General features: G+C 37.5%; 1 protein-coding gene across 13 annotated transcripts in view; it reads left to right on the top strand.

The window, feature by feature from the left end:
• Nucleotides 1-3,763: 3,763 nt before the first annotated feature.
• Nucleotides 3,764-24,316, top strand: part of PTPRC (protein tyrosine phosphatase receptor type C) — a 65,895-nt gene continuing 45,342 nt past the window's right edge. For 12 of the 13 annotated variants that reach the window (XM_074832735.1, XM_074832734.1, XM_074832731.1 and 9 more), the window contains exons 1-2: nucleotides 3,764-3,830; nucleotides 3,916-4,033. In XM_074832735.1, the coding sequence (XP_074688836.1) occupies nucleotides 3,967-4,033 (67 nt within the window). In that variant the 5' untranslated portion in view covers nucleotides 3,764-3,830; nucleotides 3,916-3,966. Of the gene's footprint in view, nucleotides 3,831-3,915; nucleotides 4,034-4,490; nucleotides 4,506-24,316 lie in introns of those variants that run through there. The other variant, XM_074832736.1, reaches the window with a different exon arrangement.

Raw genomic sequence — 24,316 nt, 5'->3', positions numbered from 1 at the left:
TTTATGTTTCTGTTATTTCTTGTGAGTTTGTTTCATTTACTGTTTGCCTTTCCAATTTATTATTATTATTTTTTTAATGTTTAGACTAGATCTGGGATGGTTAATTTATCTGAAAATATATGGTAACTTCAGCATAGAAATATTTTCAAATGACATAGTGTCATATAACAAACATGTCATAAAACACTTAATTAGTACATTCTGTACTAATTAATTTAATGATTATAGTTTCAATGTATTTTCATGTAAAATTATGCGAATTGCTTCATAACAATATTTGCAACTCATCCGGAGAAAAGGCATATTGCTTTAATTCTTCCTACCTTGAATTCCCTTTCTTTTCTCTATTCTTTAAATTTTTTGATATGAAGTAGGGGGAGGCAGCTATTTGTGTTCTTTTTCCAAAGGCTTCAGATGTAAATTGAAAGGAAAACTGTTATTGGTACTTAGTATTTTTAGAATTTTATTAAAGCTGTGATATAATTGCCCTCTGAGCTGGTGTTTAACTCCACAGAATATGGAGACATTTATGGTAATTTAACAAATCTACTGTATTGCAACATAGCTGAATCAGACAAGGAAAGATTTCCTTCTTAGAGGTTTTGGTTTTGTTTGTTTTGGGTATTTTGGCTCTTTTCATAACTTACAAAAGAGAGAGACTTCCCAAAAGATGGGTAACTTCAGCATCTACACATTTTTTTTATGTCACTTTAGAAATCCTTAATAGTACAAATTGATGGTTCTGGCTTTGATTCTTTCCAGCTCAGGGGAAATGTACTGTTGAAGTTACATACCGACATAATCATTTGGCTGATTAAAAATTAAGGCTGTGTCCTGAGAAAGGATTTATTTTAATAGCTTGATCTGCATGTAGAGTAAATTAATCCCCTCCCACTCCCCCAAAAGTGAGTTTTTGGGTTTATCCTTGGGAGGAAGGCTGCAGTTTATGTTTGGGAAAAGACTTCATATGTTCTAATAGCCTTAAACACATTTGTGTTTAATTCTGGGTGAGCCATGAATAGGAAATAATATATGGGGTATAAATACATTGGTGTAGCCATAATGGATTAGTTTATAGAAAGCTGCAGACCGAACCTATGTGATATGGAGCTCAATAGAAGATGATGAGTGTAAAATCCCACTATAGCATCTTTATGGTAGCACTTTCAGTACAGGTCTGAACTACACTAGAACTGAAATTTCCATACTTTATAGTCTGTGCTTTGGCTTGCTCACAATGCAGTGATCTTAGCTAGCAAAACCAAGCAATCTGCTTGACAGAAGAGTGAAACAGAAGAGCTTATATCCTGGACATCAGCCAGACCTACACTGTAGGAATTTCCCCTTCGAACCATCTTCTCTTTCTTTCTCTTTCTGGAGCAACTGCTTTTATGAACCATGTTTTCCACTCAGCAAGTCTACGACCACCATTTCCTGACCTTCTCTGTGGATGAGAGGAACTGAACTGCCCTCCTTTGTTCATTAGTAGAGCTGAGATGGCTCTGTCAGTTCTGAAGTCCTCCAATACACAAAGCTTTATATCCTGCAACATTTAGTTTTTTATGACTAATGAAAATGCTACCAGAGTATACTGATTCTCTTTGGCTGATTCTATGTTTTTTGCTTAAATCTGAACTTTCTTTTGTGTAACTTCTAGCTTTGTGTATGTAGCTGTAATTACCTGCTTTCAAAGGCTTATTATGATGGGAGAAATCTTGAGAGTTTGCTTTTTGTCACACATTTCCTTCCTCCCTATTAGGCCAGGTCCACAGTTGTTTTGAGGACTTAGTGACTAAAATGCACATGGGATCTCTCAGTAAAAATATCGGCTTCTTAATTAAAGTCTTTGAAAAGCCAGTGTTCTAGTACCATGATATAATTTATTTCTTCCTCAGTTGTCCATATAGACAAATGTCAAATAGACAGACTACTGAGATTTGTATTTCAAAAGCACTGCAAGCAGATGGAATATTAAAACATCTGAGACTAATCTGAAACAAAAGACACTATGTAATTTCTATGAAGGTGTTTGTTCTCTCAGTTACAGGGCAATGTTTCATTGCCAGAAAATGGGCAGTGAAATAATTTGCTGATTGAAGGATATACTCTCAGAAAGGGAGATCTTTCTTCTTAACACTTCACTGAGACTTACGATATATGGTTTGAGTCTCTGAATCCTTCGTGAGTTTCATTTGTAATTTTGGTCAGTAATTTTAACAGTTGATAGTTTATGGTTTCTCAATTGTTAAATGAGTGTAATAATATTATACCCCAATCATATGATGGGTAGAGTGTGCGATGTTATGACTACATAATATATATGATATGTTGCAATATTTAAGTGCTATGGAGGCTATGTAAATATCACACAACCAGAAAAGGTCCACGGTGCAGGAATTTGTCTTGAGGACACAGCTTGATGAAAAAGTGAGTGGAGGTTGTATAAAACTGCTGGAGAAGGTCAGGTAGAAATGGAGCCTGGTTCTTGTTGAGAGCCTTTACGTGACATTCTCCATGATATATCATGCACTCTATTCACCAGATGGCACACCTCAGCCCTTCTGTTATCCTGGTTTTGTCTAGGATAACAGGGACTAAGATGTCAGTGCTGCAGGCAATGTATGGCTGTAGTCCAAATTCAATTTATGACAACTTCAGGATGATGAAGTTATTGTATATCAGAGCTGGAGTCTCTGGAGTGTCAGAGCGATATCACTATGTCAGTTTTGTTCTGAACACGTTTACAATATAATTATTATTACAGAGAGTTCATAGGAACATACTGCTTTATGGAAGCTATGATTGTGGCCTGTGTTATAAGACTTGACTCAAAGTTGGATGTGTAGAAGCTGGGTTTAATCTTAAGAGGAGTTTGATTCACTCATGTCTTCTGTAAAGTATTATGTGAATTTGCAACTTTTTCCTGTGTGATGCTTAGGAAGTCTCTGAATGACTTATGATATGAAGAATAAGCACAAATACATTCTCTTCCTTTCCTTATCTGTCTCGTGACAGGATTCTGCTTGGTTCTTGTAAAACCTTTGAAATTTCCAATAAGAGAAGCAATCCCAGCATTTATTCCCTTTTGTAATCTACTATATAACGGGCATTTGTTATCAAGTTGTTGAGTACTATCTCAGTGCATGCAGTGAGGGAAAATGTCTTTGATGTACCTTGCATCAACTCCAGGAAAGGTACCACAATCCTTTGGCACTACCGTGGTTAAGGAATTGCATGGAGCTATCTAATTAGGAATTGGAACATTACAGAAAACAGAATTAGACTGCCTCTATCCATTTGTTGTGTATTACTGTCATACCTAGAATCGCATCCTTGTGGAAAGATTCAGAAATATATCTCATGTTTAAAGGGTTTTCGTTTAATCGGCGGTCACTTCACTTGGGGATGCATCTTTTTATGAAGGCCTTGTTGCTAGTATTGTTGACTGATGGTTTGGGTTTCTCTTTCTCTCAACAGAGATCTCAAGAAGCATCCATAACATAGAAAGGACTCAGTGAATATATGCAATAGAAAAGTGAATATGGAGAGAAAGAATGACTGTTTGTTAAATCCAGTTCTTTGTAAAGTTAAGTCTCCTTTAGCTCCTTGGTAGAAAGAAATGGCTGAAAATCTATTTCATTTGAATTAAGGAAGCTGAGCATTACTGTAGCAACTTAAGAAAAACCCTCTCGACTTCCTGGAAACCGAAAGAATTTTTTTTTGAAGAAGTAATTGTCTCTGACATCACTAAACTGAGTAGTGAGTTTGCGAGTGGTTAGTTTGGGGTAACAGAGGAAGCGACTCCTTCACAGATAAGCAGGCAGTGCAATGTATGTGCCTAGTTATTCTCCTTTCTGGTTCAAGTTTTGCTGAGAAATTCTTTTGCAGACAGATAACATTTATTTTGCTTTCCAGAGACACACACATGCTGTTTCATAAGGATACGCCTGATTTCCAGAAATAACCATGTTTTTGTGGCTTAAACTCTTAGCATTTGGCGTTGCATTTCTGAGACAGGATGCTTTTGTCAAAGGTAGGTAGCAATTGATATTTCTTTGTCTCATTTTGATCCCTGAATGTCTTCTGTAGAAGTAAAACAAATGAAAAGCTTTGCAAAGTGGAGAAATAACATCTTTGTTCAGAAACTAGAATACAATTGCATGCAATGGTGTTAGAACCTAGATCAGGAAGATCGACGCGCAATGTACGAGGCTAAAATGTCTTCCGCATGGTCATATGTGAGAGTTATATGAATAATTTTTTAAAAAAATAAATTTGCAGTTGTATTTGAAAAAGAATACATTTAGATCTCTTATGTGAACCTGTTCAACATAGTCTTTATGTTTGGTTTCATCTCATGATGAAGTACTTTGTTTTCCATGTTGAAATCCTTCAAGAAAAAATCTTCCCATCCATTTTAGACACTCCCTGATCTCAGAATCTGCTTACAGTTCCTCAAGTTTTGATTTTTACTGCAATGGAGTTAGTAAAAAAATCTAAACATTGTAAGTTAATCTCTACAGTTGGGAAATTACTTATTTTATATTAATTTTATAAAATATAAATGATTTATTTATTTTATAAAAACTGCTTCTTAAAGAGCGTTTAAAAATTTTAATTGTCTAATTACCCCACAGCAGGTGAATTTGTTGCTTGACTTTTTTTAATTTTATAAGAAAAAGATAGAGCCCAAGAGGTTGATCATGCAAAACATGCTAGATGTAACAGATAATGTGAGTAGCAAGAAAAGCGATTAATTTTGAGGTAATGCTTTTATATAAAGACAAAAATGGATCTATGTTTAAGAAAATATTTTCTCGAAAAGAAAATCCAGCTTTCTATGTATATGTACCTTCCATCAGTTTAGCTAGTTAATGTAATTTGGGAGAGCTAAGAGCAGACACAAAAGATTTTCTCTAACGTTCACCCTAAAAAGTGGCTTGAAACATATTCTGAAATAGCAGCAAATTATATGCAGGGCTGAAATCTCTTTTCACATACATTGAATTTATTTATGCGTGCTTCTATCATCATGTCACTATAGTAACTCCAGATTTATACTGATGTAAGCAAGAAAATTATCTGCTTTTAGCTAAGATGGGCATTTGAAGCCTGAGCATTAGTTCTCTTGTCCTTCAAAGTCTGAAGAGAGGCAGCACTGAATGAATCTGGTTGGTAGCTGTTGGATATTATAAGAAAACAAGGGAATGCTGTACTATAGAGGAAAAGAACAAAATCTCTTGCTTTTCCTCTCCTTTTTTTCTGCTGTCCTACTTTCCATTTTATAAGTCTTTCTGAGACTTCCCACTGCTCCCTTTTTTCCAGAAAGGGCAGATGACTGTCTGCTCTTTCAGCCACCTCCACAGTCAGTCCATGTGTTAGCTAACAGAGAGGGCTGGAAGACAGAAAGAGGGATAGCAGTATTTTATTTCAAGTAATAGTTATTTTCTCTGTCCGCACACAGTAGTCTAGCTTGAGCCAGTTCCTCTCTATGTACTTTTACTAAACAGAAGACCCTCAAAGAAATGATAAGTTTTAACTCCTGTCTAGAAGACTTAAAGAGATTAATAGTCTTACACTGTAGTATCAAGTACTCAACCTCACAGACCTTGTTTTCACCATGTAGTTTAGCACAGAGATTGATTCTACTGTCAGGGTGACAGAACCATTATTCTTCATCTTTGCTGTGCAGATTGCTCTGCCTATACCTCTGGGCAACTGGGTAGTCTTCTAGGGAGGGGTTTGTTAATGGAGGAGCAATGTTCAGAAAAGGTGGTGTAGGCTTTGGTTTTATGGCAAGAACAATTTTCAGGCACTTGTTAGTAAGTGTTGGGTGGGCTTTGGGAATTCTTTTGTTATTACTATTATTATTATTCTTCAAGATCCTATTGCACCTAGTGATTTTGAAGACCTGGCAGGAGAAATTTTAAGGTTGTCTGACTTCCACCACAAGCGCAGACAGCCTATAAAATGTCTCTAATTTCCTGTAATCACCAAGCCGCTTTTAAGAGCATCAAACTACATTAAAACAAACAAACAAGTTAGAATATGTAGAGCCTGGGCAAAGGTCTTTTCAGTATGTAAATCCCACAAATAAAAGGCATGTATCCAGCTAGTTATCCTGGTAGGAAATAGACGAGTAATATTTGTGGATGTACCTATACGTACCAATATACGGTACCAATAAACACCAAACTTGGAGTCTGATCTGTCCTTGTAAACCTTTGCACTGCTGAAACATCCCCTTAAATTCATCAGTGTTTTGTGCACTATTTGTTAGTCTTTCATCTCTACCTACATGGAATAGCTATCTTTACTAAAATCTGTAGTTGCCAGAGGCATGCTTCTTAAAATCTTTAGTGTAAGATTGATAACATACATTTTCTAATATCTAGGCTGACTTCCCATCCAAAAAGTTATGCTAACATACCTGATACAATGCATCAATTCCCTCTTTATGCAAAAGAACCCCAAAAACATCTCCCCCAACCCAATAACCTCCCCAAAACCGAAAAACAAATAAAAAACCCCAACTGCAACACTCCCATCCCATCCACCTCCCCCCCCCCCCCCCCCCCCCAAACAACCACAGAAAAGAAACCTTTGCTTCTATTTAGAAAAAAGAAATGCTTGTAGGACAATCACTTTTTTTTTCCATTAGATCATTAATTCAGGTTCCTCCCCCACCCGTCACTAAAATATTAGCAATTTGAAAGCTTTCAAAAGCCTTCACCCACTTCTGAGCCACTTCCTTTATTTCAGGAAACTCAGCAATTGCTTGATAGTTTTGGGTGTCACTTTTTTATTTTCCAAGTTAAAAGTACCAAGGTTTGGCAGGCATACAAAAACCAGGCTATGAAGTCTCTATGCCCAACAGCTGTGGAGGTTTCCACCTGAAAGTGTTAAGTTTTCTTCACACAGACATCAGCATCAGTATAGCTTATCCTATGGCTTTGACTTTCTGTGAAAAGCTTTTTCGTGGATTGGTCTATCCCTTTGGAAAGAGTCTGGTAGACTGAATTTTTAAGTAGCAGAACTTAGTAATATTGGCTCATTTCATGTGTAGCATAAAGGATGAGGGGAATTGCTCTGGCAGGAGGATAGATATTAAAGTAGAAGAAAGTGAAGTGAAGACTTCAGAGTACAGCCTCTGGTGTTTTCCTCTTATGGATGTCCCACTGCAGGTTCTGTTTAGGACAGTATCTTTTTTTTGGTTTTGTTTTTACTTAAGGCTTTCTGAAATACATACCCCAGATTCCTGCACTCAGGGACCTCTTAATCATTTGAAACAAATGCCTGCTTTTCACATCTTGCACAGTGCCAATACTTTATTCAAAATCAACTGAGACAGAGTTTGTGTATGCACAGAGTTGCAAGCAGTCCTGCTCACTTCCTGGGCTGGCCAGACACAAGCTACTTCTAAACCGGAAGCTGTTCAGTTTCATTATGGTGTTGTACCCAAGCCACCAGCAGGACACGTGCTAATTGGAGGACAGCAGCAGCACACTAGCACAGTTACATGGTTTCTGGACTAGAATTAGCTACTGATTTGGACCAAACATGTCATTACCCATTTACCTAGACCTTCACAAACATAATAAGCAGATGGCTGGGTTGTTGATGGGGTATATTGATTATAACTGCAGATAGGGCAGGAGACATTGCTTCTGGACTAATGGACTAATTTACATAGTATGGAAAATACATTTGCTAGTAATTCTGTATTCACTCACATCAGTATATTGACATATTGAGAATGTTTTACCAGCATAGACCTAAAGCCGCAAAGCTTCCATGCAGAGACTCTCGGTGGCATGGTATGTTGGAAACCACTTCCTTTAGTTTTATATTTAATTTGGTGAACTTACATTTATATATTTAGGTTCTGAAGAACAGATCAGCAGTGAATGGGTTAGAAACATTGCATATATAATGAGGTAAGGCAGAAGAAGTTCGGAGAGGAAACAGGATGAAGTGACTTTTCAAAATGTTCTTAGTACCAGGCATCAAGCTCTGTTTTTCTGACTCCTGTGACCTATCTGCAGAACTGCCTGCCTCCCTGGGAGCATGTGTATGCATTAAAGAAGCAGGCGGTCTCTATGCTGAAATTGTGAATGCATTGTATATAGTGCATGAAAATTATCCTGTTTTCTTTTGCTGTGCAGCTGTATTGTGGTATATACTGTACCATGCTGGGAGCAAGGAAAGGAGAACAGCAGGCCATGAAAATGTTCTGTCCTCTGTTTACATTCTTGATCTAGTTTTAAGAGTTAATATTCATAAGCATACATCTGGCCCACCAGGAAGGCAGAGCACATTAACCCACAATGAACTCTCTGCTGTCATGGCTTGACTTCTCTTTGTACTCATTCAACTACCTCATTTAGAGTTACCTTGTCTCTGCATTACCCCATGCTTTGCAGCACAGACTTGCCCTGAGTCTTGCTACAGTCATTCCCCTTCATTTGGGTGTCTGTTCCTCCTGTGCTGCCAGCCCTGGGGCTGAGGAGCGCAGGGGTGGCTGCAAGCAATGGCACCCGAGACAGAAGAGGAACAAGAGGCACTGCAGGGAAGTGTCCTGTGCTGGGCAAGGCTTGCTAGCCTGAGTTCAGCTCTCTGTGGCTGTGAGTGAACTCCTTTCAAACCCTAGCAAGAACTTGTGTGTTACAGGAAAGTAACAGCTTGGATAGAGCTGGACTGGATGTCTGTGCCCTGCTCAGGACAGGCAGGCCCTTTGAGCTGGCTGCTGGGGCCGAGACTGCCAGCTCTGCCTGGGAGACAGTGATTGTCCCTGAGCACTGCTTTCTGCATCATTCACGTTTATTCATCTTTAATAGTATATAACTAGAAATCAAGCAGTTACTTCAGGCAAATTTATGAAGTACTGAACATCCAATACATTTTGCGGGAATAGCGTACTCTCTTCAAAGCTCAGTTTAGGCCCTGAGGCACTTCTGTGCAAAAAATGGTGAAAAGTTTTAAAGTGGTAAAACCCTGACTTCTTCCTGTAAATATCAAGATGAAAATAACAGATACGGATGCGCAAGCTGTGTGGTGGTTTTTTTTTTTTTTTTTTCCTCCTGCAACTTTTACTGTTCTCTCAGACTGTTGTACTGTGTGTCCTGATGTATTTCCAGGTTATCCATACACTTGCAAACAGATCTTTTTCACTGGTGTTTCAGTTAACTGTTACAGCATTTTATCTATTTCTAGGCTTCTTTCCCTTTCAAGTAAAGCAGTTTGGGGCCTTCAGTGCCAGGATTTTAGAAACTCGCTGTGAGCACTTCAGTGCCAGCTTATATTATCCATAGTGTTGTATAGCTAACAGGATCCACTTTTCCTTTCTTTTATACCACTACTTTGCGGTACTGTTCTTGCAGTTATTCCCCCTGTGTCAGTGCCTCCTCGGCTAGCCTGCTTGCTTAGGTTTCTATTCTCTAGTTTCAAAGTCTTTTCTTACAATCTGTCTGTTCTTCATTCATAATCCCACTGCCCTGCACAGAGCTCTAGAGGTATCTTTTGTTGTGCATGAATGACTTTTTTTGTTGTTGCAAAAATGTGGACTCCATGGAGCAGTATTTTTAATTGCCTTTTGAAATACATTCTTTTCCTGACAGAAAGAGAAATAATCAAACTAGCTCTCTAATAGAAAAATGAAGCCATACAATGAAGCTTTCTGTACAACATATAAGAAAATAGTTTTTTAAATGAAACATATACATCCTACATGAGCTGAAGGATTTTACACTCAGGAAAACGTGGTACAATACAGACCCTCAGCTGAGATTGTACAAAAATATATGGCTAGTAAAGCCTTTCCAGGTAATCATATACATTGCAGAAGCTGTGGATGGAATATTTAAAATAGTATTAGTCCCTGAACTGTTTCTGGATGTTTGTGAGTTAAGACATATGTAGGTGGCAAAAAGCGTAAGATAAATGGCAGAGCATAGTCAAGCTTTTAGAATAAGATCTAAGAGACAGAAGTTAGCTTCAGTCTAGGCTGTCTCAAAAACTGATGGTGTGAAGTGTCAAGTCATTTTCATTTCTCCAGATCTCAGTTTCATCATCTGTTAAGTTGAAAGTACTAATACTTACCTTGTTGCAAAATGTAGAGTCACAGTTCCTTAAGTATTCTGAGGAATGCTTGTCTCTTGCAATCTGTAAACTACCACAAATTAATCTGAAGAAACTGGTTGTGCATTAGAGTAGTTTGAAAAGTGTATCTGAGCAAAGAAAATGAAAAGTATGAAACAAATTACTTGTGCATCAATTTCTACCTTGTTCTCAGTCCTAAAGCACAGGTGGTGTCAATGGGGAGCCGATACTTTTGTGCTAAGAACAACCCATACTGTGCTTAACTTCAGCAAATCTGAAATTCTCTAAAACATGATCACATCAACTGTAGTCTCCATTTTAATGAATGTTGGGTGAAATAACTGAAGTTGGTCAGTGAGTCCTTGTGAGACACAAGAACAAGACTGCCAGCTTTTTACTTGCAGTGTCTGCAGATGAGATGAGAAGGTGTGTTAAACAGATCGCTGCTGCAAAAGGCTTCATGTTACGAAGCATCCTCCATGCTTAGGGGTAAATAAAATAGTGAGCCTGTCTAGTAAACTAGGTGTGTTAGGAATCTCAGTGGTAATAATATAAAAATATAAATGTAAACCAAGTGTTTTAGAGAAATGCAGGCCAAGCTGACAACTCTGTCAGCATATGGCTTAAAATAATATGCTCACATAATCAAAGGAACGATAACCAATGTTGCTAGTGCAGCAGTTTAGTTAATCTTTTTGAGATAGACCTCCGATGTCTAAAATGAATGCAAAATTGCATGCATATACACCTTCAAGAAATCTTTGGGTTTAATGAGTTTTGGATAGAGTATCTGGAGGATTTCTTATTCATATCACTCTTTCTTGGAAGAATTTAACTGATAATGAAACATATTTTTAAAATTATATGTCATTTTTTTTACTTGGTCACCGATGGCAATGAGACATTATTGCCCTAGGTTTCTTGTAAGCAATACACAAGTTCCCTCATCCCCAAATACTGTGTGTGAATGTGCATGCCTGTGCCATGTATCTGTGTCCGTGAGTGGAAGTACAATATTTATGATACTTGAGACTGCCCAATAAGTACATGAAAATGCTTGGCCTTGTTTGCAGTTTTGTTAATGCTTATGTACTCAACTGTGCTGCTCCAACAGAACTGAAAGACTTTTCTACATCCTCCACACACCTGCAGTCTAGTGTGTTAATCTGATGTATGAAATGTGGTTGGGGTTTGAGGGAAAGAGATGCAACAACAGTAAGAAATATGCATTAGTACAACTTAGTAGCACTTCTGATTTTGCTGTCCTAGTCTGCTAATCAAATGACTTAGAAATAAATGTTTCTGAGAACTGCCCAATACACTCACTCTCACTCTTGGAAAATGTTAGGAATAATAATAGCTCAACTCAGTGTCAATTTATGTACTTACAGTTTAGAAAGTTTACAGTGGAATGGTACTGAATATGAGGGAGGCAGCTCAAGCAAATTAATGTGAGATCTGTAAAGAGTTATTTATCCTTGATATTAATGGATCAAGGTTTTTTTATACTTAAAGGTTTTGAAGTACTCGGAGGTGAAAATTTTATAAATTCCAGTGATGTTTGGCCTCCTGAGTTTAGCACTTTATACTTTTCTGAAGATTGGCCAGTTTGGCCATGAGGATTTTGAAATGATAAAATAGATAAGTTTTAATACACAGTAAGATAGTATTAGAGGCATACAAGTTACGGAAATCTCACCTACAGATGCCTTTTGAACCAACACAAGATGTATTAAGTTCATTAGTAATCATAGAAGAGTTCAGGAGAAAAGATCCCACAAAAATTCTAAGATTCAAGGATCCGATTATTCCAAAAACTAATAAAAAAGCGACAGCTGCATTTGTCTTTCTGCTGTGGTTAATGCTGTGCTTAAGGGCCGGCTAAGATGCGGTTTTGCACCACCCTGAATAAACAGGCAAGTGTTTGGTGCAGTAGCTGGTTTAAGTTTTTGTGTTAATGTTGGGAAGAGAGCCATTTACAAAGTGGAAGTGATTCTGCTCCAGAGATGTCAACAAGTGTGTCGTCATTGCAGGAGCATGCCTTAAATGGCAAGGGAAGGATTGCTTCCAAACCACAGCTGCTAAAAACTACTCTTCACAGAGTAATGAAGATGTTTTAATAGCACAGAGCATGTCAGATATGCCATTTTCAGCTGCTCCCTCTACAGTTGATACTCTCTGTTTCTCTTCACAACAGAATTGCTTCTCACCTGTCTCACCTCATTGGTGACATCAGTGGAAAGTCTAAAAGAGGCTTTCAAGTGTATTTATTTTACCTTTGTGGTTTTTTTACTGTATTTTGTTGCATTTTCTTTGGCTTTATATTACAACAGGAAAATAAAGTAATTTTTTTTTTAAACCTACTGGGTGTCTTCAAACTCAAACTCCTGCCTTCCTGTGAGCTGTCCTGAGAAAACTGTTTGGAGGAGACACTCCCAGTTTTGACTGTAAGCTCCAAAACACTTGAGAACTGTTTTTTCATAAAAGAAAATTATAAGATTTTCAGAGGACCTCCATGTGTTAGTCACTGAGACGATGTGAAAAATTGGAGTGTGCAGCTGTAAGTTAATATTTTGTGAAACTTTTTCTGAAGTTATGAATACTGAACCCTTGGAAAGTCATGAAGGAGTTGCTCCTGTGTGTGTTTGACTGTCTGTCCTGGTTTCAGCTATGATAGAGTTAATTTTCTTCTTAGTAGCTGGTATAGTGCTATGTTTTGAATTTAAGATGAGAATAATGTTAACACAGGGATGTTTTAGTGGTTGCTGAGCAGTGCTTACAGTAAGTCAAGGACTCTTCAGCTTCTCACCCCACCAGCGAGCAGGCCAGGGGGGCACAAGAAGTCAGGAGGGGACACAGCCAGGACAGCTGACCCCAACTGACCCCAGGGATATCCCACACCATACGGCGTCATGCTCAGCATATAAAGCTGGCTGGGGGACTGCTGCTCAGGAACAGGCTGGGCATTGGTCAGTTGCTGGTGAGCTATTGTTTTTCATTTGCATCCCTTGTTTTTCTTGGGTTTTATTTTGCTCTCTTTTTGTTATTTTCCTTTTCATTGCAATTTATTATTTTTATTTTATTTCAATTATTAAACTGTTCTTATCTCAACCCATGAGTTTTCTTACTTACACACTTCTGATTCTCTTCCCCATCCCACTAGTGGGGGAGTGAGTGAGCAGCTGGGTGGTACTTAGTTGTTGAGTGGGTCTAAACCATGACACTGTCTACCTGTGTGTACAGTAGGGCTTAATGGCCACAGTCACGATCAAGCATTCTGGTTGAGCCAGATGCTGTACAAACATAGGATGGAATTTGTTCTTGACCTCAAAGGGTTTATGATCTGATTCTGGACATCATGGATATTTCTTAAAAAGGAATGGTATAGAGGCAAGGAGAAAAAGTAACAGTAGCATATGTGCCCAGCCAAAGAGCTTGCATAATCCCCTGTGCTATTTATTTCCTTTTCTGAGAAAGGGACATACAACATCTTATTTAAAGCAGCATACAACTGAATAAATTATTCCCTGGGTCCAAAATAAACTCTCCTACATAGGTCCATGTATTGCAGGTCTTACATTGTGCTCTTCTAACTTCTTTACATATCAACTGATGCACATATTCCTGGAAGATAACTCTTAATGATAAAACTGCTGCAGGTAAAAACTTATGGTGCTCCAAAGCTCCTCTCTTGCTATATAGAAAAAACAAAAAATCAGGTCACATACAAAGGCACTATATTTATTTGCAATTATTATTTTCTCCAGCTGTTTAATCCTTTCATTAACATATTGCATTCTCTCACCAGTGAGTGAAATATGGTAAACAAACAACAGAATGTGTAGATGATATGTTATAAACACACACACATTCATTCTCTTGTATGGGAGAGCATATAATCTCACCCCACTGATTCTCAATTCTTGTAGCAGATACTCTATCTGCGGGAGATGAGCTAATGTGAACAGCATCTGTATATGAAAGAGAGGGGACCACATTCTGTCCAGTTCAGAAATTTTTTATGTTACATTCAGCATTCTCATATCTAAGTGCTCATAAATAGTAATAACAATAATAATTTTTGACCCGTAATTGACCTAACAGATTTATTTAGATTGAAAAAAAAAAAAAAATCACACTGTAACTCTTTTCTCTTGAAAAAAAAGCAAGGAGAAAGAAATACAGAACTTGTCTTCAGAGCTGCACAGGATGAGATCATGTCTCCGAATATCAAAAGGTGAACTCTGTAGACATAAGCTCTGGGAATCGTCTGCAATTAATTCAAGTGTGACCTGGATCCATATTACAGTATAGAATATTTTTTAAAATATTTACTGAACTCTATGGAGGGGGGTTTTTTTGGTGGAATTGGTTGTGATTCTTTTGCTGAGTTGGAGTTCAGGGTCATAAGGACTTTGGGGTTCTAGATGGCTGCAAGTTTAAGTGAAAAGATTTTGTTGTGAAATGTTAAGGGCTAATGTAAATGGCTGTGTTTGCTATTAGAGTAGCTGATCATAGGATGCAGCTGTGAGCAGAGTTGTGAATGAAGCTGATGTATTTGTAATAACTGTTTAATAAAAAAATCTGAACTATCTGTTTTATCAGCTTGTCCTTGTGGCAATGAGCAACCATAGGTAGGAGGAAACAGGTATGTAACCCTACATCCTTTTTAAAAAATCACTTAAGATCTTTACGGTAGTCTTTGAAAAGCACTGCAATGATTGATAGAGTGATAAATCTTCTAGTTTTTGGCTGATGTCTGATCTTCACAGTGTTAGTGGATGCAATCGGTGTCTTTAGTGAAATTTTCTGTAGTTATGAGAATTAACATTCAGAAAGAAGTTTTGATCAGATACGAAGTCAAATGAGGGGAGATCAATGTTTTGAGACCAGGAGTCAGGATGTGATGGTACGACTATTGCTACCCCAACACATCAGAGGAAAGATGGTGAAACTGGTTTAAGAGAAGAGATTGGATGCTGGGACTGAGATGGCAGTGGGGAACAGAGCAGCTGAAAAGAGGGGGAGAAAGATACAAAAAAGTGATAGAAAGCCTCTACATCATACTGCAAGACCTGAGATAGCAGCCAAAGTCCATGTGTTTCACCACTCCTGTGCTGTGAACAAATATCTGCAAAATTCATTGATGAAAGTCTTCTAGCACTGTCCGATATAGAAGATGAAAATGTCCTAATGCTATCGGTACTCCTTTAACCCCAAGGGGCGGATCTGAGCAAGGAGATATACACATCCCAGTCCTGCTGATAAAGCCTGGGGAGAGCAGCGTTGTGCCCTTTCATAGAGTCTCTGATTTTTTTTGAGGGTGGAGGATGTTTTTAAAAACTGAGAAGTCACATGTACAGAGTGACATGAAGGTTATGAAATTAAGTACCCAGTTTTCAGGAAGCAGCCTTGTCTCTAAATCTTATGGCAGTTTTTACTGTCACATACCATTTTCCCACTACAGGATTCTCTTCTCTGTATAGAGAATGGAAATATATTCAGTGTATTATTATATCTGTGTTGCTCAATGTATAGTTCAGGCTGTATTTATGGAATTGCTATTCAAACTTTCCGCAGCTAAAAATATTAGTTTCTTCTTAAGCTTTTTGATGATGGTGCTCATATTCTGTAGCTAAGTGCTACACACATACTCATTTTCATATTTTTGGTGACAATGATCCAAAGAGAAAATCAATCTATTGATTCAGAAAGCTTAATCTGAGACAAGCACTGTACTCTTTAAAGCACCCCTTACTTCAGTTAATTTGCAGTTTTGAAAGGTCACCACTTCTGCAAATCAGATTGATATAATTAATATAACCTGTTAAATGCACTGGAATTATTAATGAGTGCTGTATGGAAAATTTAGTATAAGTAGATTTTGTAACATTATACAAGAATTCTGTGATAAGAGCTGGAATATAATCCTGCATTAACTAAACCAGCATTTTACTTCTTAGCTACGAGATCTCTTCTTTTTTGCAGTCCCCTGCCTCACTAACTCCATGGCTCTTGCACAGAATTAGCTCTACAGGCAAAAGATGTCTTCACTGCACGCTCTGGAGTGTTTCTATGCTGGACCAAATGAGCAGTCTGTGATCACAGAGTGAAAGATCTCGGTGACTGCTTGTAAGTGTTAGGAAAGGAAAAGAACTAGGGCTTTGCACTGGCAATACAACTGAATATTTGCCAACTCTTGAATAATTACCTTTTCTCCTCAGACAACGTCTTTTGGAACAGCTTATGTGCGTACAATTTTATAATAAAGTAGTCATCGTACACTGTGAAAGTCACATGAATCTGACTTTCCAGGGTGTAATTCTGTGCTGAAGTTCTTCTGGCAATGTAAATGAAGCAAATCAAGCTTTTTTCATAGTTACTCTTCCAATATTTGGAACAAAACTGAAGAACTAATACTGAAATTCTGTTTTCTTGTGTGTTGATGTGGGGTTTTTGTATGTTTGTGGGTTTTTTGTTTTGGTTTTTTTGTGGGTTTTTTTTGTTGTGTTAAAACACCTAGTGAGGTCTAGTTAAACATTCAGTTCTTTGCAGTAGTGTAGTGCTGAAGCGTGCCACATTCCTGCACCTCTTGACCAAGGGCAACCTGTTGGTAGCCGTCTTTCCTACTTATTTCCGAGGATTATAATTGTTTCTATTGTATTTATGACCATGAAAGTGACTTGTATTGTGCTAGTGTTATCATTATTTTCATGTTGTTTTCAATTATTGGTTTCAAAATAGACATTTCATTTGTTGATGTTATTTAATTGACAAAGGGCTTTAAATGTTGTTTTATGAGGCATTCCTGCTTTTGCAAAAAGGAGTGAAACATCCTTTTTAAAGTAGATGTCACATTTAAATTAGATCACATGAATATAGGTTTATAACAATCTCCACTAGATCTGTGTGACATCAGGAAATGCGGAATTACAATTTTCAGAACGTGTTAAGTTTCAGTTCAGATGAAGGGCAGTATAATTCCCATTTAATGGAACATAGAATTGAGATGGAAGTAGGAAGAAGATCCTACTGAAAAACATCGCACTGTATCTGTTTTGAGCTGTAGCCTTTATTTTTATATCCTTGATCAGCATTAACATTTGTGAAGTGGATGTTGATAGGAAATTTAAGTGCAAAATATTGCATAGAAATATGACATCCTTGCTCAGGTGTAAGACATGTTTGAGGAGAAGAAAAGAAAACTGATTTATTGACTATTTCAAGTCTAAGTTAAGATGTCAAGCAAACTTTATGTTACTGCTGTAATGCCAAGATAAGAATTAAGTAATAAAACAAATATTTTGGTCTCTTTGGGCCACGTTAGGATCCCTGCAGCACAAACTGATTTCAGTCAAGTTTCTTTGTATTGTTGCTGGAGAAGCTGACAAGTTATTTTTTTTTATGGGTATAGTAGACTTCTTGAGGATCACTTAGGCTCCTAAATCCCTTATATGTTTTGGAAATTTTGACCTTTGAAATGGCTTACAGTGAATGTGCTGACGTACTAATAACCTGTAATAGTAACTGCAGTCCTGATGCTAAAACAAACAGCATGTTTTTTTCCCAGTAAATCAGGGGATTTTTTTCCTATGTAAGGAGTAAATAAGTACTGAAAGCACGATCACCATTTTACATGTTAGTCTAAAGAGGATAAAAACCTAATGATTTATCTCCAGTATTTCTTCAGTGATAGCATGAAGAAAGCTTTTTTTTTCTTTCTTTTTTAAAACTAGCACTTGGTGTCCCCTGCTTCCTAACTGACCTCATACTTTCTGATAGCTTTCTGATCACATAACTAGTGAAGAGCTTAGCTCTGCTGTCTAGTTAGCCACTACTGACTGATATGCTGCTTGGTTCCTTGTCTTCTCTCACCAACTCTGAAGCCAGGGAAGTGCTGGATTGGGGGCCCACAGTGGAAGAAGCTGTGGAATCTGATAAGATTGTAATTCTGAGAACGCTTATAGTCATGGAAATGGTATCCTTTGTTTTCTTAGTGATTATATCTGATTCATTTTGAGGGAGAAGCACTAACACTCTTGAATTGATTCATCAAGATAGGTAGCATCTTTGTCTCTAGATGAGTATGGAAAATTACCTGACCTTTGATGGATATTTTGATAAAAGCAGACACAGGCCTAGGCTGAGTTTCCAGGAAGTGTAGGCAGAATACTATGATTCTTCCACTTATAACAAAGATTAAGAGCAATTCTTGAAGGGGAGGGGCAGGAATTCTTGCTCAGAGAAGTTGCTGAGAATGTCTCTCCTTTAGAGAATAAGCATATTGTGCAGAACAAATGCAGAGGGGAAGAAGTAATGTCTAATTAAGAGAAATACATTCTTTTTGAGGAAGGCACCTCATTCATATCTTAATAATGGTTAGAGCTGCACTACTGAAATGATTATAGTGTCCCTTCAGAAAATTCTTACCTGGAGGAGCTTTCAAACTATGTGAGAATTTTGCCCCAGAAAAAATAGCTTGTCTTTAAAATAAATGTTACTAAGATTTTACTAATTTTACTTCTTTAAGTCTGTGCTTTTGAGAAAGCAGAGAGTTATTCACTAGTTTAAATTTGAGCCAATTTCAGTGGGATTCATTATAGTGAAAGTAAAGTACATCACTATCATGCTAGACATACAAGTCTTGATCCCTTAGCCACCACATAGCCACCATTCAGGATTCCCAAACCATTAATGGTATGACAGTTCTTTATAACGTGTGGTATTATGTATGTAAGAAGAAATATGATAACTCTCCCTAAATGCTGAAGGGTTTAGAAAAGATTTTTGCATTCAGGAATGCACCTGAACCTTGACTATTTCATATACATTTAAGTGGGTTTGAGTGAAACATAATGTCAGTGGCTGTCACTTTTATTTTCTAGAACAGACAAAGAAAGGTGATTTCCTTAAAACCACCACGGAACATTTTTCATTACAAATTACCTTGCAAAATATTTGTGTCATTAGAGGGAAAAGCATGTATTTGCAGAAATCAGACCACATATTTATTTTAGTAAGTGCTGCTAAACATTAGTTATTAAAGGAAATGCAAAAGGAAGGATCCTTGGGACACTGGTTTGTCATAGTAAATTGTCACCTTGTAGAGCTGATATAAAATATTTCTGCTTCATAAATGGACTTCAATGTACCTTCATAAAAATCTTGTTGTTATGCAGAGCTCAAAACGCTTTAACAAAGAAAAATCATTATTTCCAGGTTAAATGGAAACAGAGCCAAAGAGTTGACTTCTAAATAGTCACCTGGAAAGTTGGTGGACAAAAAGAAATACTCTGTAACTTTTACTGAATAAGAAAAATATAGATACAAGAAGGAGCATTTTTTAATTCAGACTCTTGTTTGTGACTTATTTCATAAAGGAAGTCACATATTTTGTAGCAAACTCAAGCAAAAAGTCATATTAAACATGTAAAACAAGAGGAGAGTGTCACATTAATTATTGTGCGAAATAAACCATTCATTTAATGAATCTTGTTAGTCAGCAAAGTGGTAGGAGACCTGTATATCACCTCAGTTAATTACAGAAAACCTATGTTAACCTTCTGCATAAAGTACTTGTCACCCTAACAAAGGGTAGGCACAAGAACTTAATCTGATATTCAGCAAAGACTAGTGGAGGAAGACATGAGGATATTAATCCTTCTTCCTGGGAGAAGATTGCTGTCAGCTTCAAAAAAAAATTTCTGCCTACTTCCAGGAAGGGGTATCAAATTGAAGCACAAATAAAAGGGTTGCTTGGACAGTCGGGTAAGATCAAAGGGTGGCACCTTTCAGATGTTCTGGAGCATGAGCAAGAGTAAATCAAGAGCAGTGAAATAACAACAATACACTAGTAATTTTGCAGCAAGGGTCGGTACCTTTAGCAGCTGCATTTTTATGATCTAGAATTACTGTGGTACTGCAGGAGGCAAATGCAAATTAACATGATCAGGGCTACAACGATAGGTGTTAGTGATGCAGATTTCTATAAAAGTTACCATCTACTCTCCTTGTAGAAGAAACCCAAACCCAGAATCAAAACATTTCACCTGTGCTGGTGATGCAGACTCCTAATCTATGTTTTAGGTCAGAGTGACACATCTTTTTGAGTCCTGTTTCAATCTGTGTGCATATAATAGCATTTTCACTGGAAGTGGAAGGTGTTGCAGAGTGGTTGCAGTGCTGGTGGGGTCACAGAGGCAGATGAGAAGTCTCACCACGGGAAATGTGATCATTAGGGAAATGATCTGTCATGAAATTCATTGTAATGTCACATTTCAGAACAAAAAGTGCTTCAAAGCTTTTAGCTCAAAAACAAACTCAAAACCAAATCCCTATGACTACTTCTCATACTGAGACAGGAGATTTCACTCATAATGAAGAATGCTGGGAGTGTCTGACAGTGTGTGATGCTGAGTATTTGAAGTGTTGGATGTTGGTTTCTTGTCCACAGATTCCATCTAGAAGCTTCACAATGCAGTTGCTGGAGAAGAAACCAGTTGGATTGCAAATAGATCCTAGCTTGGTCTCTTTGCTCGTTATCTTTATGGTACACTCACTTTTCATACGCCTGCTGCTGTTATAATATCTGAAATGCTTTCTGAATTTCAGTTCTTTGATGATTTTTTGCTAAAAATAATTAGATTTAATATTATTTAAGTGTCCAGTCTTTACAATCTTACTGGTACATGTTTTTAATATTGCTTTTGATGTATTTATTAACGTAATGATAAAATCAGCAAGCACCAGCACAGCTCATGCCTTCTTCATAGGTGAAGCCTTGCTATGAGGAAAACAGAGGAGGTTGAGAAGCTTCCTTAGAGCTCCTCAACTCAGACAGGAGGTGTCTGCATGCTACAGAAAAAAAATTAGGTTTAAACATCATACAGTAAAGATTCTCCAGATCTGGGGGGATTCAAAGGATTCTCTGGAGATGCAAGGGTTGTTCATCTTCTGCAGAACCGAATTCCTGCCACTTTTTGGCTTACAAGGCCAGAGGCATTTCAAGGACACATCCAGATCCATTGCACTAGCTTTTTACTGTCAGCAGACTAATAATTAATCATAATGAACTTTCTGTATTTCCTTATATAAATATGCCTTTAATTCAGAATAGGAACTCTTATTTTCAATGACACTTATAATCCATATAGGGCAACTTTATTGAAAGCAACTGATTTTCTGCTGTTCTCTAATTTTTGTAATTCTGTTAAGCAGACAGAAAGAATTTTTTGTTGTTTTTTTTTTTTTTTATTTAAGTTGAAGAAACTGTATTGATAGGAATCTTTTTCAAAAGCTTAATAATGCAAGCTATGAAATAAAAAAATCCTTAAAAAATTGTAGGGCAGATAAGAAATATGATGTGAAATGCCCAGGGGTAAACATCTTTGGATCTCTTCTGCAGGTGGTAATATGCTCTAAGCTGTCCCTTGCAGACCTGGCCCTCTGACTTCCAGGGAGATATCCTGGCACGTGTTGGTGCTCCCTTTCCTCCTGCAGATTCAGGCTTCTTTCATGCAGCAACCAGAGTATGGCAGAGGGAGGTGCTTCCCCTTTGGTGTCTGGTATGCTTGCTCTGGACCTGTAATCTTGGAAGTGTTTTCAGGTTTGTTGGTATAGAGATAGTCATCCATTTCTATTGATGCATTCAGGATGAAATCTGAGGCTACTTGGGTGCCTCTTATCATACTGTGCCTAAACCTGTTAGACAATGTATGGTTTTTCCAGTGATTGTATTGCTCTCGTTTCAGTGAGTCACCACTTTTTATCTAAATATGGACTTAGTTTAATGTCGTGTTGCAACTGACGCTTTTTTACAGGTAGCAATATGCAGATGCGGTAATTTGGTTTTACCTCTGTCAATTTTAAAGTTGGTCTGAAAAAATCTTTCTTCATTTCATTCCCAGTGGTTTGGAAGCACAGTAATCAAGTCTGTATTCTTCTTTGTGAAGACAAGGCGCACATTCATAGAGTCTCACTGCAAATACCACTAAGTTAGACTGAAAAATGGGCGTACAAAGAAACAAAGTTAATTCACTCAGTTTTATCAAACTCCCAGTATACCTAACCAAAGGAGTCCTTGCACAGTTTAAGGCCTTGGTAGAGATTTACCATGAAGAGCTCCTGTCTTATAACTAGGTGTTTGGTTAGTCCTATAAAAATCTATGCACACTTGGTATTAGAAAGTGAGAGATGAGAGGATGTTACATAAATGTAATGTCTTGAAAATAAATATGCTATCTTCTAGGTATAATTTAAACAGAGTAAAAGTTACATCTCCTCTGAAATCCCCAGTGTTATTTCTGCAGAATATGGGCACTAGTGTTCTCTGGGATAAGTGTTGTTTGGAAGTTAACTCTAGGAGAAAACATTTGACAATGAGCTGAAAGAAAATATAAAAAACCCTGAAATTCTAGAACCTGTAAGGAAATTATGTTAACACAATGTGCAAGCGTGTGCCTGAGACTAAATGGAGAGGCAGCAGTAAAGACAGAGAAAAAAAAAAAAAGCTGGGTTATGAGCGTGTGTTTAGGTACTAGAGGTGTTCTTCTGAAGCTGGAAATCCATCTGAAGTGATGCTAAGTAAAGATAATATCAACAGCCGCAACACCAAAATGAAGAAGAAATTAGTTCAGGAAATAACATAAACCATAATAAATTAACAAATTATTCCAATGTATGAGAAAAACTGTGAAAAACTTGGTGGGTCTGCTAGATTGTTAAAAAGTAATAGGAGCAATCAAACAGAAGACTAAAGCTGCCTTTTTACAAAGTTTTCATGCAGTTGCCCCTGGAGAGATTCCTGTTCACTGCTTGAAGTATAAGGTAATGTTTGAAACCAGGGTTGGCTACAGTCTGTTAGGGGTGTGGGAAAGGGGACACAGCAGTGTAGCAGCACAGGGTGTTTGCTTCTGTGAGCAGTGGGAAAAAGAAGAAATGGGACCTGTTGCCTTGTTTTTTAATGCCAAACTTTCTTTTAAGAAAGAAGTCTGCATAAATCTTGTGAATGTTGTCTTTAGGAAGCAAGCTTCAGAGCTGAATGATGTGAGATTCACCCAAAATTTCTTGAAGGACTTATGAATACGAGCTTGCAATAAAAAGAAAAAACAATTCCCTAAGTATCAGTTGATATGGTAGAGGTAGTCGGTGTACTACAGTAATCATCTTTTTAAGGGTGGCTCTTTGGACTTTAGATCAACGAATATTCAGTAATTAAAGAATACTTGAAATAGCAATAGCAGAACTATAAAAGGAAAAATTACTTTGGATGTTTGTGCTGGGCAAGTAAGATCACCCTAATTCAGGACAGCCACTGGATTTTCAGTGTAATGCTCATGGAAGGTAGACTACAAAGAGTTGTATTTCTTAGATAACGGTATCATACTGTGAGGTACCATGAGGCTTGCGTCATTGCAGAGGCTGCTTGTGTAGTGCTGTGTAGCTAAAGCAGCATGCTAAAAATGAAAGGTGAGTCATTAGGGCAACTACACTTTCTGGCAGTTTAGTTTTGCAAAATTCTATGTTTTCAAATTATGTAGGCTGAAGTGTTAATATTTTTGTACATTGCTACTATTCACTTTGCTCAGTGAGAAGGTTTACTCATTTGTGGGTTGACAGGCAGCCTTGCCATGGGAACGGGAAGGTGTTTGCTTACAATGCAAGCTGAGAGATGGTTTGCTAAGTACAGACCAGTGCTCTGCAAAATGGAGATAAAATTAAGGCACCCACATCCTGTGACACCATATAGTTCTTGCAGGCTGCCACTTGCCAGGAAATTGAAAGAAGCCCATTAGGTCCAAACACTGTTAAAATACCAAAATGCTTGAAAAGTTATGCTTGGTTTCCCTTATACTGTGTACAGTTGAAAGCATGCCTTGTGAGCTAGATCTTCTGCTGATGCAACTCAGTCTCTTCCTGGTGGTGTCAGAGGAGGAGCAAAAAACAGCTCTGGCTACTTGTCTGCCATATTGGTTTTGCAGGTGAACATGAGTACATTCCCACAATTCGTAATTAACGCAACCCTTCTTGTACATCTATAATCATTATTTGCTGTTGGTTCCTGTGTCTCTTCTTATCCTTGTTCAAAACATGTTAAATATGCAGCCTTAAATTATTAAAAAAATTCAACTGTGTTCTAATTCTGGAATATGTATACATTTCAGATGAAGTTATAGACTAGGTGAAAATGCACTTTTTTTTTTTTCTTGTGTTTGGCAGG

The sequence above is a fragment of the Strix aluco genome, chromosome 8, assembly GCF_031877795.1.
Source record: "Strix aluco isolate bStrAlu1 chromosome 8, bStrAlu1.hap1, whole genome shotgun sequence".
Lineage (NCBI taxonomy): Eukaryota > Metazoa > Chordata > Aves > Strigiformes > Strigidae > Strix > Strix aluco.
This window is presented reverse-complemented; position numbering and strand designations above follow the sequence as displayed.